This window comes from Aotus nancymaae, unplaced genomic scaffold (genome assembly GCF_030222135.1).
Source record: "Aotus nancymaae isolate 86718 unplaced genomic scaffold, 86718_ANA_hifiasm-v0.15.2.pri h1tg000049l, whole genome shotgun sequence".
Lineage (NCBI taxonomy): Eukaryota > Metazoa > Chordata > Mammalia > Primates > Aotidae > Aotus > Aotus nancymaae.
Genome location: NW_026988463.1, coordinates 33435391 through 33453906, shown reverse-complemented (window position 1 = coordinate 33453906; position 18516 = coordinate 33435391). Strand labels below are relative to the sequence as shown.

The window sequence follows — 18516 nt, the reverse complement described above, 5'->3', positions numbered from 1 at the left end:
ATTGTTGACTGCTACAAGGTCAGAGTTGAATAGCTTTGGCAAAGTCTGAAATATTTACTATCTGACACTTTCCAGAAAAAAACTTGCTCGCCCTGGCTTGAAGTGAATAGATTTGAAGGGAATGGACCTCCAGGGTATCAACATCCCCATGACCTCTTCCAGACACTTGCCTGCCACAGCTGTCAAGGTGTCAGGTGTGGGTGGAGGCTCCTCTCTTTCCCCACACTTTTGTTTCATACGTGTCTTTTTTTTCCTTCTCTCATTTTTAGAAGAAAGGTAGTCCACTCATCAGTCCTGGGTATTAAGTTTCTAACGTGAAATTTGGGGGACACATTTTAGAATGTATATAAAAGCCCCTGGGGGCTGGGCACAGTGGCTCACGCCTGTAATCCCAGCTACTTGGGAGACTGAGGAAGCAGGAGAATTGCTTGAACTCCGGAGGTGGAAGTTGCAGTGAGCTGAGATGTGAGATCCTATTTTTTTTTTTTTTAAAAAGGTGACAGATGGCTATGTGATTTTTGGCATATGACTGAAAAGGGGTTCAAAGAATTGATGAAACAAATATAATAGTTATTTATGTAAGCAGTTTTTTAAGGCTTACATTTAAAATAGTTGTAGGCTGGGGTGGTAGCTCAGGCTTGTAATCCTAGTACTATGGGAAGCTAAGGCAGGAGGATGGCTTGAGCCCAGGAATTCAAGACCAGCCTGGGAAATATTGTGAGATCATTTCTAACGTTTTTTTTTTTTTTTTTTTTTTTTTTTAAGACGGAGTTTCGCTCTTGTTACCCAGGCTGGAGTGCAATGGCGCGATCTCGGCTCACCGCAACCTCCGACTCCTGGGTTCAGGCAATTCTCCTGCCTCCGCCTCCTGAGTAGCTGGGATTACAGGCACGCGCCACCATGCCCAGCTAATTTTTTGTATTTTTAGTAGAGACGGGGTTTCACCATGTTGACCAGGATGGTCTCGATCTCTTGACCTCGTGATCCACCCGCCTCGGCCTCCCAAAGTGCTGGGATTACATCTAACGTTTTTTAAAAAAAGAAAAATAATCGTAAAATATTTTTAAAATGCTGAATGTTGTTTTGTTCTATGAATAAGCAATATTTGTTCACAGAGACAGGAACTAATTAGGAAGAAAACGGATTTCAAATAACAGTTCATGTTTAATAATTACTCATTAACGTATATTTACATTATTTTGATCAATTACGTACCAATATTTGCAACGATGGATGAGGTTCTCAGTGTCTTGCAGTGGACAGAGGCCTTTCTCATTCTCGGCCACTTGGGCCCCACCCAGGGCGACTCACAGCATGGCTTCCCTAAGAGCTAGGAGCTCAGTGGGAGGGGCTGGGCAGGACAGACGTCAGGATCTTTTTGTAACTTAATCTTGTAAGTGGCATCCCATCATTTTTGTCTTCTATTCACATTCTATTGTTAGAACGGAGCCTCTGGGTCCAGCCCACACTCCGGGAGGCGGATTCAGAAGGTCGTGACTCCCAAGAGGTGGGATCCTAGGAGCCATCTTAGAAGGTGCCTAGGACAGCCACCAATTTTTACGTAACAATCACATCCGCTACATCTATTTAGACTTAGGATAGAGAATTTTAGATGTCATCTTAAAAATGTATGACAGGATGCAGTTTTCCAAAATTGTTCTAGAAACAGACAAGCAACGATATTTTGAAGGCCACTGAGCTTCAGGTTTCGTTCAGCTGGGTCGTGTCTGCGGGCGAGGCTCATAGAGATGTCGCTGGGGTTTGCGAGTACTTCGGGAAGCCAGAAAATCCGCCGCCCCAGATGTGGGCCCTCTCTCGAGGCCAGTGGAAGATACAGGGAAAAGCCACGGAGTACAGACTCCGTGCGTGTCAAGGCCAGGCAGAATAGCACTTGATAAGCAAGAAGCAGACGTTGGTGGGCTTGGGAGGAAGGGAGGAGAGGCGAGTGGGCAAGAGCGCGTGGATGAACTCGGGCGGGACGGGCTGGAGGCGGGAACCTAGGATAGGGGAAGCGTGGGCCAGCTTGGAAGGGCCCTCGAGGGTCCGGAGCGGAGAGGCCGCTGGCGGCGCGTGTGCTAAGGAGGAGACTCGTGAGACGCGTACTTCGCTGGCGACAGCTTCCGCGGCCGTGGAGTGCGCCTCTGGGGAATTGCCATTCTTAGCTGCGGCTGGGACACAGAGTCGCACATACCAGGTGGGTGCCTGCCTTCCAGGAACTCAGGGTCCCCGAGCCGAGCCAGGAGGCTGGAAGTGAGTGCTGTCCCCTCCTCCCTGCAGCCCAGAGCTGTCCTTGTCCTGAGAAAGAGAAAGGAAAGCCAGGGAAAGCACAGCGAGCAGAACCAGGCAAAGTGGTGGGACGATAAAATGGGACGGGGCCCGCGGTTCCAGCTACTCAGGAGGCAGAAGCAGGAGGATCAATTCAACCCGGGAGGCCTGGGCTGCAGTGAGCTGTGGTTGCACCACTGCATCTCAGCCTGGAAGACAGAGAGAGAGACCCCGTCTAAAATAATAAAACAAAATAAAAACTAAGGCCGGGCGCTGCAGCTCACGCCTGTAATCCCAGCACTTTGGGAGGACGAGGAGGCCAGATCACCTGAGGTCGGGAGTTCGAGACCACGGCGAAACCCTATCTCTACTAAAAACACAAAAATTAGCCGGGAGTGGTGGCACGTGCCTGTAGTCCCAGCTGCTCGGGAGGCAGAGGCAGGAGAGAGAATAGCTTAAACCCGGGAGGCGGAGGCCGCAGTGAGCCGAGATCGCGCCACTGCACTCCAGCCTGAGCAACAAGAGTGAAACTCCGTCTCAAAATTAATAAACAATAAAAATAAAAGGGACAAGGAGTAAGAAAATGGACTTCCTGGAATCCCAAGTTGGGATTTGACGTCCAATGACCCAGGAAAGAAACAAGAAGTCTGAACGGGTCCAAGAGTCAAGAGAATGGGGCGAAGGATTAAAATCGACTTTGCCACAGAACGGCCAGGGCGGAGGGTGCTTGTGTGGGTAGGCGAGGCTTTGGCTGGAGTTGAAGCTATCCTAGCGCGGGTGCAACTAAGGTCGGACGGGCCAGGCCGGTGAGCAGCGGTAGGAGCGCACCTGGGGCGCGCAGCTGGGGAGGGCCGCGGAGGGACGCGGGAAGGACTGCGCGGAGGGCCGGGAGGAGGGGCACAGGGAGGAACCGGGGAGGCCCCGCCCCAACCGGAGCCCCTCCCCGCCCCAGCCGGAGCCCCTCCCCGCCCCAGCCTAAGCCCCTCCCCGTCCCTGGCCCGGCTCGCCCCTGGGCCCGGGCTGGAAGCCGGAAGCGAGCTGAGTGGTGCCGACTCGAGCTTCACCGCGGAGGGGAAGGACCCGGAACGATAGTTCGCTGCGCCCCCAGCCGGGCCGAGCCCTCCGCCACGCCACCGGGGCCATGGGGGCTGCACGCAGCCCGTCGCCCGCCGTCCCGGGTCCCCCGCTGGGGCTGCTCCTGCTGTTCCTGGGCGTGCTGGCCCCGGGTGGCGCCTCCCTGCGACTCCTGGACCACCCGGCGCTGGTCTGCTCCCAGCCGGTGAGACTCCGCGGGGGGCGCGGCCGCTGTCGGGGTGCTGCGGACGCGGGGCAGGGTCGCCGGAGGCGCGGACGGCCGGGACTACCGCCCGGGCTAGGGAGGCAGGAAGTCCGCGCCGCGGACTCAGAGGGGCTCCAAGGCTCGGGCGCGGATACCGCGGCGCCTGGGCGGGCCGTCGGTGCTGCGGTGGGGACTGGGGGTGAGGGGGCGGCAGATCGCGCGGCGCGTGTGGCACCACCGGCCTGCCGTCGGGACTGGAGGCGGCCCTGACAGCCTCCCCGCCCCGGGCCGCGGAGTTCGGGGAAGGAGGCCGCGGCACGGCGCTCGGCTGCAGGGGCGGGCAGGGCTGGCGGAAACGCGCTGTGGGGAAGGGCCCGGGTGGGACACACCGGGTCTGGACCCGGCTCCACGCCGTGCGCCGTGCACCGTGCACGTCCCTCGGGAGGCCCATCGCGCCCTTGGGAGCGCCCCTCAAGCCCTGCCCTTCGTGCCGCCGACGGAGCCGGGCGAGCCCACGGCGGCCGTAGGGAGGTGAGCCCCCTCAGCCGCGCCCCACAGAGGGACTCCGCGTTCGCAGAGCCGCCGCGGCACCACGTTTCGGGGAGAGCTGTACTGAGGCTGGCTGAGGGCCGCCTGCCCAGAGGCGCGAAGCCCTGAGTATGAGCGAACGTCTTAAGACGGCGCCTGTCCCGCCTCTCGCACCCCCTACCACCACCACCTGAGTCTGGGAACCTGGTGAGCGCGCGGTGGGAGAACCACAAGTTTGTAGCTGTCAAGAGGTAGCCCCGCAGCGCTCACAGGAGGTGACCCAGCCGCCTCTCAGGTAGTGGCCTTTCTGTGAGCCAGAACCATCAAAAAAAAAAAAAAAAAAAAAGAAAGAAAACAGCAAAACGCTGTGTCCCTCCACAATATACTGTCTTTTCCCCCGCACCCCCAAGCTCTCCTCTTTCCTCCCCTCCACCAGACCCCAGGGAATAGTGCTCAGTATCTGAGTCAGAGGATGTGAAACAAAGGGGCATTTCTCCTTATTTAATTTTGTGGAGGATTTACCAAAAGAGGGTGGAGGATGAGTGACTATTTCGCAGGAAAAAAAAAAAAAAGATGTTTTTAAGGTGAATAGTGTTGAGAAATGTCCTGTGACTTCCATTGATGGGCAAAGCAGAGAGACCTCTGCTCAGCTGGTCCCTCCAGCAGGCTGTGTAGGAAGTGTTCTGATATGAAGGGTTCGTGCGCCTGGATTAATAGCCATTGGTCAGGTGCCTGCAGAGTGCAGGGTGCCATGCTGGAAACTGGAACTATAAAGATGGGGACCCTAATGTCCAGAGACCTAACTAGGGACCCTAGAGACCTCCCTAGGGGAGGAACAAGGCTTGAAGTTAGGAACTGGATAACAAGGCAGCCTGTACCAAGCTGCTTGCACAACTGCTAAATGTACAGAATTCCAGGGAAAAGAAAAATGACTTCCAGCTGGGGTGTCCTTCATGGAAAAGTCATTTGGGCAGCCCTGTGGGAGTAACAGGAGCATTCCAGGTGGTAGAAAGGGCGTGAGCCAAGGTCCTTAGGTGGGACAGGGTATGGTGTGTGGCCGGAATGGAGGGTCTGTGTAATAGGACCCTGAGAAAAGATGCTGGAAATGGAGATGGGAGTCCCCTGTGTGCTGGGCTATTTCACTGCATAGTGAAGCAGCTGCCAGTCAGGAACAGAAGCACAGCCTGGCTACGGGGAGGACTGGAGAGCGAGGCTTACTGTTCGTAATTATCTGCAGTCTCTCGTTCTTGTCCTTCCTCTCACACCATTCTGTATACAACTGGCTCACAGACAGCTCATCTCCAGGGACAGACAGCTCTGGGCTCTATTGACTACTTCTTTTAAAAAGAAAGAAAACGGGCCGGGCACAGTGGCTCACGCCTGGAATCCCAGCACTTTGGGAGGCCGAGGTGGGCGTATCACGAGGTCAAGAGATGGAGACCATCCTGGCCGACATAGTGAAACCCTGTCTCTACGAAAATACAAAAATTAGCTGGGCGTGGTGGCGCATGCCTGTAGTTCCAGCTACTCGGGAGGCTGAGGCAGGAGAATTGCCTGAACTCAGGAGGCCAAGATTGCAGTCAGCCGAGATCGCACCACTACACTCCAGCCTGGCGCCTGGCGACAAAGTGAGACTCTGTCTCAAAAAAGAAAAGAAAGAAAGAAAGAGAGAAAAAGAGAGAGGGAAAGAGAGAGAGAAAGAAAGAAAGAAAAAGAAAAAGAAGGAAAGAAAACACACCCCTCAAATTTCTCTCCCTTACTGGTGTTTTAGTTGATGCAATGCGATATAGTGAGGGGAGGAAAGGCCACAGAGGTGGTACCCGGAGGACCTGGATTTTCATGCGACATTGCACTTACTGTCTCTTCAGTCTTGAGCTTTGAGGCTGCCTGGGGCTGGGTTCCCTCATTTCCGCAAAGGCAGGACCGGGTGAGCCTTCTCAAAGTAAGCCCATGCCACTTTCCATAATATAAGTGTCTGTCCAAAGCCCAGTTAGACTTAGCCCTCCATGACTATCCTCAGACAGGGAGGAGGCTTCTGCACACCTGTTCTGTTCCTAGCTCAGTGCTGAAGCACAGGATGCAGGGGCTCGATCAATATGTGTTGACTGAACAAAAGAATGCATGAATGAAAGAAAAAACGGTCAGCTACGTTTGGAAAGTAGTGGCAGACTGAGACCCACCTTAGCACTGGTGCCAGCTGCCTGGGGTTAGCACCTCAAAACCCAGAAGGCTTATTTCCCCACAGAAATCAACACAGGAGAAACCATCAATAATTGCATTTCCCTGTGCATTTCCTTGTGGTTAGCCCTGCCCCCTGCCTAGGCTTCATGCAGGTTTCCCATGACCGCCAGCCTGGAGAAACGCCCATAGGAAAGATAGCAGCAACGTAAGAGTTGGCCAGGGTGAATGTTAACACATAAGTTCACAGACAGGATGTGTGTTTCATTACAGGCTTTTTTCCCTGAGCGTTCGCGGTTTTGACTTGTGGTTGTAGAACAAGTGCTCAGTTAAACCCCTTTATCTTCTGCTTGCCAGAAGCCACTTTCATCATGCCAATCTTCCAAAGTCCACAAAGTTGTGTTCTTTGTGCCAGGCACTGTGCCGGTGGTTCACAAGTATCCCTTCATCCCATGCTCACAACAGCTCACAAGGTTGGCAGGATGAACCTGCTTTTGAGAGGCTGGGTCGTTGGCCCAATGTCTCACAGCTAGTGAGTGCCAGGCTGAGAATGAGAGCAGGCTGTGCTTATAAGTTCAAAGCCCACTTTCTCTCTCAGGCACTCAGTAGTGTTCACTGAGTGCACTGAATTGAATAGAATCTTTCATTTCTTCTTCTTAACCTTCACCTTCTGGGTAGAGAATAGTGACCTATTAGAGGTGTCTCTTATTGATTGATTGATTGATTGATTGAGACAGAGCTTGGTTCTGTTGCCCAGGCTGGAGTGCTGTGGCATGATCTTGACTCACTGCAACCTCCACCTCCCAAGTTAAAGCAATTCTTGTGTCTCAGCCACCAGAGTCACTGGGACTACAGGTACCCGCCACCACACCTAGCTAATTTATGGGCTTTTTTTTTCTTTTTTTTGAGATGGAGACTCACTGTTGCCCAGGCTGGAGTGCAGTGGCGTGATCTCGGCTCAGTGCAACCTCCCAGGTTCGAGTGCTTCTCCTGTCTCAGCCTCCCAAGGAGCTGGGACTACAGGCCTGCACCATGACACCGAGCTGATTTTTGTTATCTTTAGTAGAGATGGGATTTCACCATGTTGACCAGGCTGATCTGGAACTCCTGACCTCAGGTGATACACCCGCCTCAGCCTCCCAAAGTGCTGGGATTACAGGTGCGAGCCAAGATGCCCAGCCAATTTATTTATTTTATTCATTTATTTTTTTGAGACAGGGTCTCACTCTTTTGCCCACATTGGAGTGCAGTGGCGTGACCTTAGCTCACTGCAACCTCCACTTCCCAGGCTCAAGGAATTCTGCCTTAGCCTCCCAAGTAGCTGGGATTACAGGCATGCACCACCATGCCCAGCTAATTTTTGTATTTTTAGTAGAGACAGGGTTTCACCATATTGGCCAGGCTGATTGCGAATTCCTGACCTCAAATGATCCACCCACCTCAACCTCCCAAAGTGCTGGGATTACAAGCATGAGCCACCATGCCAGGCCAATTTTTTATTTTTATTTTTTGTAGAGATGGGGTTTCACCACATTGGCCAGGCTGGTCTTGAACTCCTGATCTGCCCACCTCGGCCTCCCAAAGTGCTGGGATTACAGGCATGAGCTACCGCATCCTTGTCTTTTTTTTATTTAAAGAGACAAGACAGCAGTGATTAAGATCTTGTATTCTGGAGCAAAACTTCGTCGTGCAAGTGCCAGCTCTGTGAGACCTTGGGCCACTTACCCAACCTCCCTGGTTCTTAGTTTTTTCAGCTGCACAGTTGGGATAAGGGTGCTTGGCTCATTGGATTGTTGTCAAGATCAAATGAGGTATGTGTACAAAGTGCTTATCATGATGCCTGCACAAAAGAGCAGCTCAATAAACATCAGCTGTTGTCACCTTCATTGCCATGACAATCCCCCTCCGCTTTCTGCAGGACGCCTCACGTAATGCCATTCACAAGCAGGTAGCTCACAGATAATGTTCTGATCCTGCTGTTTTTAAAGAATGGGCAGTGGCACCACGCCTGTAATCCTAGCACTTTGGGAGGCTGAGGGAGGCAAAGCACTTAAGCCCAGGAGTTCAAGACTAGCCTGGGCAACATGGCAAAACCCTGTCTCTACAAAAAAATACAAAACAGCCAGGTGTGGTGGCGTATGCCTCTAGTCCCAGCTACTGGGAGACTGAGGTGAAAGGATCTCTTGAGCCCCAAGAGATCAACACTGCACTGAGCCCTAAGCATGCCACTGCACAACAGAGTAAGACCCTGTCTCAAAAAAAAAAAAAAAAAAAAAGAATGGAGGATTTGAAATTAGGGATGACTGTTGGAAAGGAATTTGTTAGTCAAGATATGTCTTAGCCAAAGAAGACCCCAAACACTTTTTTTTGCTTTATTTAAAATGTTATATAATTTTATATTGAAACTAAATTATAAGGAAAAAATGTCTACTCTTTCTTCCCCTAAACAAATTAACGTTTTCATTCATTTATCTTACTTTTCAATCCTTTCATTTGTTTGGCAAACTTCTATTTTTTAATTAATTTTTATCAAGTTATGTATGGTGATCCTCCTTTAAAAATGGTACTAAGATGTTTAAAACAAAAAAAACAGCAGATCCCTGTGCCACCCCTAAACCTGCTCCCTAGATATGATTCCTTTAGTTAATTCTTCTGAAATTTACCTCCATATTTCTAAACATGCTGATACTGTTAATTCATGATTCGTTAATTTCAGATATTATGTATTGACTTCCAATAGATGAAAATTACATTATCTTTCTGCCACCACTTCTCTCTTTTATTATAGTTAAATCATGATGTTAGTTAAATGATAGGCAGCATTTATATTATTATAACAAGTAAGTAATCCTCACTGCCAAGGCAAGTAAGTGTACTTTTTTTTTTTTTTTGAGATGGAGTCTCTCACTGTCGCCCAGGCTGGAGTGCAGTGGCATGATCTCAGCTCACCGCAAGCTCTACCTCCAGTCACACACAGGGATCAGTCAGGCCAGGCTGTCAGGTGACACTGACCCCACGGCGCAGTGTCTCTCAGCAGCACAGGGTGGATTTCTCTGCCATGTTATGCATCCCACCTGGGTCGACTGCTTCTTGTGCACTTCACTCCATGCTCTCTCTGCTCCTGGAAGAGGGAAAAGAGAACGTGGTGAACCACGCCCTGGCTCTTTTTTTTTTTTGAGACGGACTCGCTCTGTCACCCAGGCTGGAGTGTAGTGGCACGATCTTGGCTCACTGCAACCTCCACCTCCTGGGTTCATGCGGTTCTCCTGCCTCAGTCTCCCAAGTGGGATTACAGGCGCCCACCACCACGCCTGGCTAATTTTTTGTATTTTAGGTAGAGACGGGGTTTCACTATGTTGACTGGACTGTTCTCGAACTCCTGACCTCATGATCCGCCCGCCTCGGCCTCCCAAAGTGCTGGGATTACAGGCATGAGCCACCATACCCGGCCAGCAATGTACTTTGATTATATATTTTTTCTGATACAAATCCCTCCCCTCCTGCCCCAGAGATGATAATTGTTTTGATTTTTCACTTGTTTAATTTTTCATGTAGTTAGTCTTAGTTGTTTTCTATCACACTTGTCATATCATTTCCCCTGCCAAATCATCAGATATTCCATCAATTCCATCCCCCCTTTCCCCAGAGAACTTCCTCCTAGAGCCTTCTGTTCTCCAGCCCCAACCAGGTTTGTGCTGTCTAGACCTGTGTCTAAACGAGAACAGACATCCTGTCATGGTCAGATCTCTCATGTCCTGGATGTTGTGTCTTCTTCCTCAGGAGTTACTCCCTCATTTTGCTGGAGCATATCCTCCTGTAATTTTCTAAGAATATGTATGAGGATGGAAAATAGACACACACACACACATATCATGTTCCTGATCTACATATATATCTACATCTATGTATATATCAGGAACATACATGTTAAGTCTTTTCGTGTCAAATATCTTTATTCTACCCTCATACCTTTTTTTGATAATTTGGCTGGGTATGAAAAGTCTGTGTTAAAGATAATTTTCCCTCAGAATTTTGAAAACATTGCCTTCTAGCAAACGGTACATATGCTAAGAAAGTCAATGTTACTATGTTTCTTATCTGTTTTTATTACGCTTATTTTTTTCTCTCTGGAAATTTTTAGGAACTTCTTATTCCTGATATTACAACAGTTTCAAAATTTGGGGCCTTGGTCTGCTCTGCTTGCTCATTTTTAATTCTGTACCTTTTTAGTAGACAACTGAAGTGAAGAGGAGGGGAAGAGACTTTTAAATATTTTGCTATTAAAAGATTGTGAAAAGTTTCTATCAAATGGGGAGACTGCAGAGGCTTCTCTTGGCTTCCAAGGAGGTGTAGCAGGTGTGAGCAATACTAGTGCCATGTGCCTTTCACACAGGGTTTGCGTCTTCTTTTTATTGCTGAAATTACAACAGTTTCAGAATTTGGGGTCTTTGTTGCTGTTTTTGTGCAGGCCATTTAGTACCCTTTTTAATTCGGCAATGTAATACTGTGAAATATGTATTTGGTCTTCAATCCCTTTTTCTGGCGTAGAAACTCCTAAAATCCTTATAATCTCCAAAATAGTATCTTTTGTATACTAATGATTCATTGATGACTGGCAGCCTCTAGGCAGCTTCAGGATGGGGGCTGGTCATAGGAAGGACCAAGATAGGATTAGAGGGCTGGGATGTTCAGCCCCACTCCTTTCCCCCTCACATCTGGGAAGGGGAGAGGGGACTGAAAGTTAAGTTGATCACCAATAGCCAGTGGTTTAATCAGTCATGCTCATGTGAAGCCTCCATAAAAACTCAAAAGAACCTGATTCAGAGAGCTTCCAGGTAGTGGAACATGTGGAGGTTCCTGGAGGAGGGAGCATCTGGGGAGGAGGGCGCACCTGGGGAGGGCATGGAAGCTGTGTACCCCTTCCCCTGTACTTCACCCTCTGCATTTTTTTCTTCTGTATTATTAGTGATATCCTTAAAATAAACTGGTAAATGCGTTTCCCTGAGTTCTCTGAGCAGCTCTAGCAAATTAATTGAACTGAAAGAGAGAAGCATGAGAACCTCAAATTGAAGCCAGTTGGTCTTAGACATTCTGGAGGCCTGGACTTACGACTGGTGTCTAGAGGGTGGGCAGTCTTGAGGACTGAGCACTCAACCTGTGGGATCTGATGATATCTGTAAATAGTGTCAGAATTAAATTGGAGAACACCCAGCCAGTGCCTGCTGCAGAACTGATGGCTAGCTTGGTGGTGGGAAGAAACCACCCCCACAACATGTAGTCACAGAAGTCTTCTGTGTTGATTGTTGTGGTGATGTGAGGGCAGGGGAGTTTTTCTACATGCTCAGGGACTATGTGTCCTTCTCTTCCAGAATGTTTTCTTTCTTTCTTTCTTTCTTTCTTTCCTTTTTTAAAAAATAATTTCTTCCTTCTGTTTTTTTCATTAGTCTCCTAGAAATCTAGTCGATTATATTTTGTTTCCCAAATTGAGTTTCTAATAATCATATATTTTCTCCTATTTCTATTTGCTCTACTTTCAGAGAAATGTCCTCAATTTCATAGACGAACCCTTCTATTGAATTTTTATTCAGTAGAACTTCTATTGAGTTTCAAGATTCAGTTTTCATTCTCTGCCTGCTTGTTTGTCCGCGGTGTCCTGCCCCGTCTTACAGATGCAGTGTCATATCTCTTTGGTACTATAATAATTTTACTTGTTTGGTTTTTTGTTTGTTTGTTTGTTTGTTTTCTAGTTTTAACAAAGGGTTTTATTTGTTGCTAAAAAGTAAAATCCAGAAAATAGCAACCCACTGCAAGAAGCATTCTCTAATAAAACATTTTCAGTCATTCTCTCTTCTCTTCACATGGTGTACTCTTTCATGGACACATCATCAGAAAGCAGGCTGATACATGCAAACCCTGTGTGAAAGGCGCACGGCACTAGTATTGCTCACACCTGCTACACCTCCTTGCAAGCCAAGGGAAGCCTTTTCTGCAGGGTCTCCAGTTTGATAGAAACTTTTCACAAGTTTTTATAGCAAAATATGTAAAGGTCTCTTCCCCTGCTCTTCATTTCAGTTATCTACTAGAAAGGTACAAGATTAAAAAGCTTTTTTCCCAGCTGTGATCAAAACACAGAATATCAAAGAGCATCTGGGTTACTCTAGGTTCCTGGGTTTCATACTTGGATATTTACAGAGGAAGTTGAACCTTGAGTTCTGCAGATCTTCAAAATGGGTGACAGAAGAGAGGATGTGATAGGACAATTTAAAAAAATTGATAGTCGGGCCAGGCGCGGTGGCTCACGCCTATAATCCCAGCACTTTGGGAGGCCGAGGCAGGTGGATCACGAGGTCAAGAGATCGAGACCATCCTGGTCAACAAGGTGAAACCCCGTCTCTACTAAAAAATACAAAAATTAGCTGGGCATGGTAGCGCGTGCCTGTAGTCCCAGCTACTCAGGAGGCTGAGGCAGGAGAATTGCTTGAACCCAGGAGGCGGAGGTTGTGGTGAGCCGAGATTGCGCCATAGCACTCCAGCCTGGGTAACAAGAGCGAAACTCCGTCTCAAAAAAAAAAAAAATTGATAGTCATTCTCTGATGGAGTGAAGCAAACTTTTTCAGCCATCAGCCAATATGAGCTCATTGGTCACAAGCCTTGTGGAGATCCAACAAGATTTGAGTTTTAAATACAGAACATATTTCAAAGAGAACCAGTAGAGAGAGCTGATGTATGAACAGAACTGAGTGCTGGTGAAAGCAGAGAGTAAAGAGTCCCAAGAAACTTTTAGTGCCATTTTCATTTAATAAGCAAGTAGTATAGCACCCTAAAAACCTTGGCTGTGATGACACCAGGATGTTATTACAGAACTGCTGCAGGAAAACATGATTGGCAGCTGACATCCTCTGGCTCTCAGCACCAGCTTCTCCAAGAGACTGAAGGTTGGAGTATGTAGCAGAGGTATTTCTTGCCAGATGGGAGGTCTTTGGTGAAGGCTCCTTTTGTGAGAAGTCTTTTGGTTTCCTCTTCAGGGATGGTTGGAAGGACCATCACACTATCCCCATCCTTCCGGTCAACTGGGGTGGCAACCCTCTTTTCTGCTGTCAGCTGGAGAATCTCATCAAAATTCCTGCCAGTGGTAGCTGGGTAGAGGATAGAGAGTTTCAGCTTCTTATCAGGACCGCAAACAAACACCACCACACGAGCTGTCACAGGCACGCCCTTTTCATCCTTCTCTGCTGGATCCTGCATGCCCAACAGGATGGCAAGGTCCCGATTCTTATCATCGATGATGGGAAAAGGTGACTTCTCTGGGCTCTTCACCATTGGAATCATTGGTGACCTTGCTCCAGGCAAGGCCTTCCTCAACACTGTCTATTGAAAGGGGAATCAGCTCGACATTCCTCTTGGCAAATTCTGGTACCAGCTTTGCAGCTCTGCCAAGCTCTGTGGTGCACACTGCGGTAAAGTCCCAAGGGTGGGAAAGAGAATGTCCCGTGAGTCTCCCAGAAAGTTCCTGGAAATGGATGCAGCCGACGGTGGTATTGGCCTCAAAGTTGGGAGCCACGTCCCCAAGAAACAGACCTCCGAGCATGGCAGTGGCCGTGTTGAGGAGGCACCGCTTGGATAGCAACCAACCCGGGGGTTCTCATGAAATGAAGGACTACTTGTTTTAATCATGTTAACAGCATTGCTGTTTCCCTTTTTTCCAGGAGGATTTTTTAATTATTTATTTTGATCTGTTTTTTCATACCGAAATCCCATCCCAAACATCCTTGGCTGTCTGAGATTTTTTTTTTTTTTTTTTGTGACAGAGTCTCACTTGGTCTCCCAGGCTGGAGTGCAGTGATGCGATAGCTCACTGCAACTTTTGCCTCCTGGGTTCAAGCGATTCTCCTGAATCAGCCTCCCAAGTAGCTGGAGCTACAGGCACGTGCCACCACACCCAGCTAATTTTTTGTATTTTTAGTAGAGATGGGGTTTCACTGTGTTAGCCAGGGTGGTCTTGATCTCCTGAACTTGTGATCTGCCCATCTCAGCCTCTCAAAGTGCTGGGATTACAGGCATGAGTCACTGCGCCTGGCCTGTCTGAGGATATTTTAAGAATGAAGTCCTAAAAGCTAATTAAGTGTTCTGTGTAGTTAAGGTTTATTGAACATTGGACTTTACTGTATAGGAGGTCAGGCTGATGGTGAAGCTGGCCTATTGGGTGACCTCTAAATGCTGAAATCTGGAGGTCTTTTATTGGGGCCTGGCTGCCAGGATTCTGAGATCAGGGCAGGGAAAGAGAGCATAAGGTTTACAACACTCCATATGTAGACCTTCACTTAATTCTCCCTGCCCCTAATCCCTGAGGGTTGTAAGGTTCTGAGGGGCCCCTGGCCTCTTATCCATAACTCCCTTTTCTAGCATTGAGACAGAAGTTCCTCCACTCAGCACGAGCCAGCTGCCCACGCTGCTGCCACTTGGACAGTTATTTATTCAGTCATTTGTTCATTTTTGCAGTTTTTTAATTTTATTTGACAGTCAACAGTTTGTTCTCATCCACAGTGACTGACTGCCAGTTTCTGAAAGTGGCAATAGGCACACAGGTAACCAGAATAGAGTTTGTTTGGTGACTCTTCATCCTCGTTATGCTTTCTGGACAGCTGCATGTGGATATGGTAGGGAACGTTCTTTATTCCTTCGGCCCAGACAGCTTTGTTGAGCCTAGTGTTAGCATGTCTGGAATCCCCATCTGTTCATGGCAAAGTTCTGGGTCTCTTTGAGTGCCCAAGGCCCAAGGGGCACACTGCTTGAAGTCCACTCCATGGGTGTGCCTGTGAATGCTGATGTCATATTCTGGTGTCACCACCTCATTGGTGACAGGTGGCAGAATAGCTTTTTTTTTTTTTTTCTTTTTTAGACAGAGTCTTGCTCTGTCACCCAGGATAGAGTATGGTGGCACAATCTTGGCTCTCTGCATGGGTTCAAGCAGTTCTCCCACCTCAGCCTCCCAAATAGCTAGGACTACAGGCCCATGCCACCAGGCCCCGCTAATTTTTGTATTTTTAGTAGAGACAGGGTTTCACCATCTCTTGGACAGACTGGTCTCGAACTTCTGACCTCAGATGATCCACCCACCTCAGCCTCCCAAAGTGCGGGATTACAGGTATAAGCCACTGCACCCGGCCAACACCTTTTTTTTTTTTTTTGAGATGGAGTCTCACTCTGTCACCCAGGCTGGAGTGCAGTGGTGCAATCTCGGCTCACTGCAACCTTCACTTCCCTGGTTCAAGCGATTCTCCTGCCTCAGCCTCCCAAGCAGCTGGGACTACAGATGCATGCCACTATGCCTGGCTAATAATTTTTTGTATTTTTAGTAGAGACCTAGTTTCACTATGTTAGCCAGGATGGTCTCAATCTCCTGACCTCGTGATCTGCACCCCCTCAGTCTCCCAAAGTGCTGGGATTACAGGCGTGAGCCACCGTGCTCAGCCCCAACACCCTTCTTTACAGGAGCTGTGCTGCTGGGCCCAAGTTGGAAAGGGCTTTAAAAAATTTGTTCTTATCTCTTCACTGAGTTTGGCTCTTTGATCCTTGAGAATTCACCAAAAAAAAAAAAATTCTTTTCAGAATTGTTATATTGTTTGGAGAGAGGGAGAAAATGTGTGTACATGGTGAATGCGCTATTAGCTCTAATATAATTTTTATTCTGTATTTCACTTGTATATTTTTCAGTTTTACTTAAAGCTTCTTCCCCTCATCTTCTCTCATGCCATCCCCTTTGCTTCTGTCCCCTTTGCCCCCAGCAAACTGTGTTAACACCTGATACATACCTGTTCACATTTCTGTTCTCATTCAGTCACACTCATACATATATTCAGGGAGGTCTTTTTCATAACTTATTTCCATAGAAAATGGAATCATACTGGCCGGGTGCAGTGGCTCACACCTGTAATCCCAGCAGTTTGGGAGGCCGAGGCTGGCGGATCACAAGATCAAAAGATCAAGACCATCCTGGCCAACATGGTGAAACCCCATCTCTACTAAAATACAAAAATTAGCTTGGCATGGTGGTGCGTGCCTGTAGTCCCAGCTACTTGGGAGGCTGAGGCAGAAGAATTGCTTGAACCTGGGAGGCGGATATTACAGTGGGCTGAGGTCACGCCACTATACTCTAGCCTGGCGCCTAGCGACAAAGCGAGACTCTGTCTCAAAAAAAAAAAAATAATGGAATTATACCATAAAAAGTTGTTTGCAACTTCTTTTCCTCACTCATCAACACATTCTGGCCATCTGCAGGCCAACAGATGGGTCTATGCAACTAATTCTCATTCTCTTTAATATTTGCATAATATTCCATAGCAGATAGCAATTATCTATTCGACCATTTCTAGTTTGATAGACATTTAAACTAGATCTCACCTTATTCAGCCATTCTCTCTTGATGAACATTCAGTACCGCAGAAAAAGAGGGAAAGCTATCCATTTTTTTAAAGCTTGCATAAACTTAATTCTAAAACTTGATAAATCTTACACAGAAAGAAAAACTATGGCTCAATATGATTTATGAATGTAAATCCATGCAATTCTAAATAAAATATTAGCAAATGTACTCTACCAGAATATCAAAAGAATGACCTCGTGGTGCATTAACCTAGTTTGTTAATCCATGCTGGAGAGGAGAGATCTCTGATAAGGTTCAGGGTTGTTTTGAATGAAAACTGTAAACATAATAGTAACCAAAAGAAAAGACTTACATGCAACCACAACCATCAGAAACCAAGACCAAACCCAGTATTCCATGGGGCATGCCAAACTGTTTCCCTCTATCTCAGGAATGAGAGGAGGACACCCGCCTGTGGCACTGGGAATCAGCCGACTGTGTTCTCAAACCGTTCCACTCTCCTCTTGGGCTTTATGAAGACAAGAGCTTTTCATCATGGGCATCATCCTACAGTGTTTTGGGGTTTTTGTTTGTTTTGTTTTGTTTTTTGAGACGAAGTCTCTCCCGGTTGCTAGGCTGGAGTGCAATGGTGTGATCTCGGCTCACTGCAATGTCCGCCTCCTGGGTTCAAGTGATTCTCCTGCCTCAGCCTCCCAGGCAGCTGGAACCACAGGCGTGCGCCACCATGCCCAGCTAATTTTTTGTATTTTTAGTAGACACAGGGTTTCACCATGTTGGCCAGGATGGTCTCAATCTCTTGACCTCGTGATCTGCCTGCCTTGGCCTCCCATAGTGCTGGGATGACAGGCGTGAGCCACCGCGCCCAGCCTCTGCAGTGTTTTTGAAGTAATTCCCAGTGGCTGGTAGGAAGTTACTCTAAATGGTGTATCTGTTTGCCTTCTCTGGAAAAGCTCCCCATCTCGAGGTGAAAGAACTACTTTCTTATCCTCACATCCTAGGAACTGTAAGAGAGAGGAGAAATGAGAGGCTTCAGGGGAGTTAATCTCCTCGCCATTCAGGAAAGAGTGGCATTTATTAGTGTGGGCCTAGACAGTCAGATGGATTTTGCTGGGAACATGTGAGGAGCGCCTGGTGGGGCCGTGGTGCTAGCCCAGGACCTGTGGGGAGAATTAATCGCAGGAGCTGAACAGGGTTGGGAGCACTTACGAACTGGGATCCCAGAGAGGGAGGATCCAGGTGCAGTAGCTTGTTCAGAGCCAATCCTGGGTGTGTGTGGATGTCAGCCTGCATCCACCCGGTGAATGAACCCTGGTGGCACGGGGTCTTCTCTGCTCCCTCTCCAGAGAGAGGAGGGTACCAGCCCCGGCACCCTACTCACACGAGTCACTGTTGGCCTTGAGATTTCCGGTCTGCCTCAGCATCTGACTTTCCACCCTGGGATGCGTTTGGTCTGTTTTGCCGGTTAGAGAACTGGAGATACCCGAGCCTGAGCATCTCGCTGGGCCTGCCATGGCTGCACTGCTAGGTCTGAATGAGTGGGGGCCTCTGCTGGCCCTAAAAGTAGCTTCCATTCATTAAGCTCTTACTCTATGCCAGACTCTGGAGGAGGAGGCCATTAGTCACAGAGCAGCCCTTTTGTGCCAGACACGGGGCACAGTTTGCCTCGTTTCACAGGCAGTGAGATGGTTCTGGGCATAGTGATTCTCCAGTGCTTCTAGGGAGCTGCCTGTCTGGTAGTACTCATTCCATTGTGTAGTCCATAACTGCATTCCCATTGAAGGTTTATCATGCAGACCTAGTGAGCGACTCCCACAGGCACACCCTGAGCCCCAGCCCACCCCCACTCCCAAAGTGTGCATTTCTGTTTCTGTCATGTAGTGCT

General features: G+C 48.4%; 1 protein-coding gene and 1 pseudogene across 2 annotated transcripts in view; one reads left to right on the top strand and one right to left on the bottom strand.

The window, feature by feature from the left end:
- Positions 1-2014: 2014 nt before the first annotated feature.
- IL17RA (interleukin 17 receptor A) overlaps positions 2015-18516 on the top strand; it is a 33587-nt gene continuing 17085 nt past the window's right edge. The window contains exon 1 of one of the 2 annotated variants that reach the window (XM_064362811.1): positions 2015-2194. Coding sequence is in view for 1 of the 2 variants with exons in the window: in XM_064362810.1 (XP_064218880.1) it covers positions 3407-3544 (138 nt within the window). In the remaining variant the exon portion in view is untranslated. Of the gene's footprint in view, positions 2195-3406; positions 3545-18516 lie in introns of those variants that run through there. The other variant, XM_064362810.1, reaches the window with a different exon arrangement.
- On the bottom strand, positions 13156-13909 carry LOC105718499 (peroxiredoxin-6-like; annotated as a pseudogene).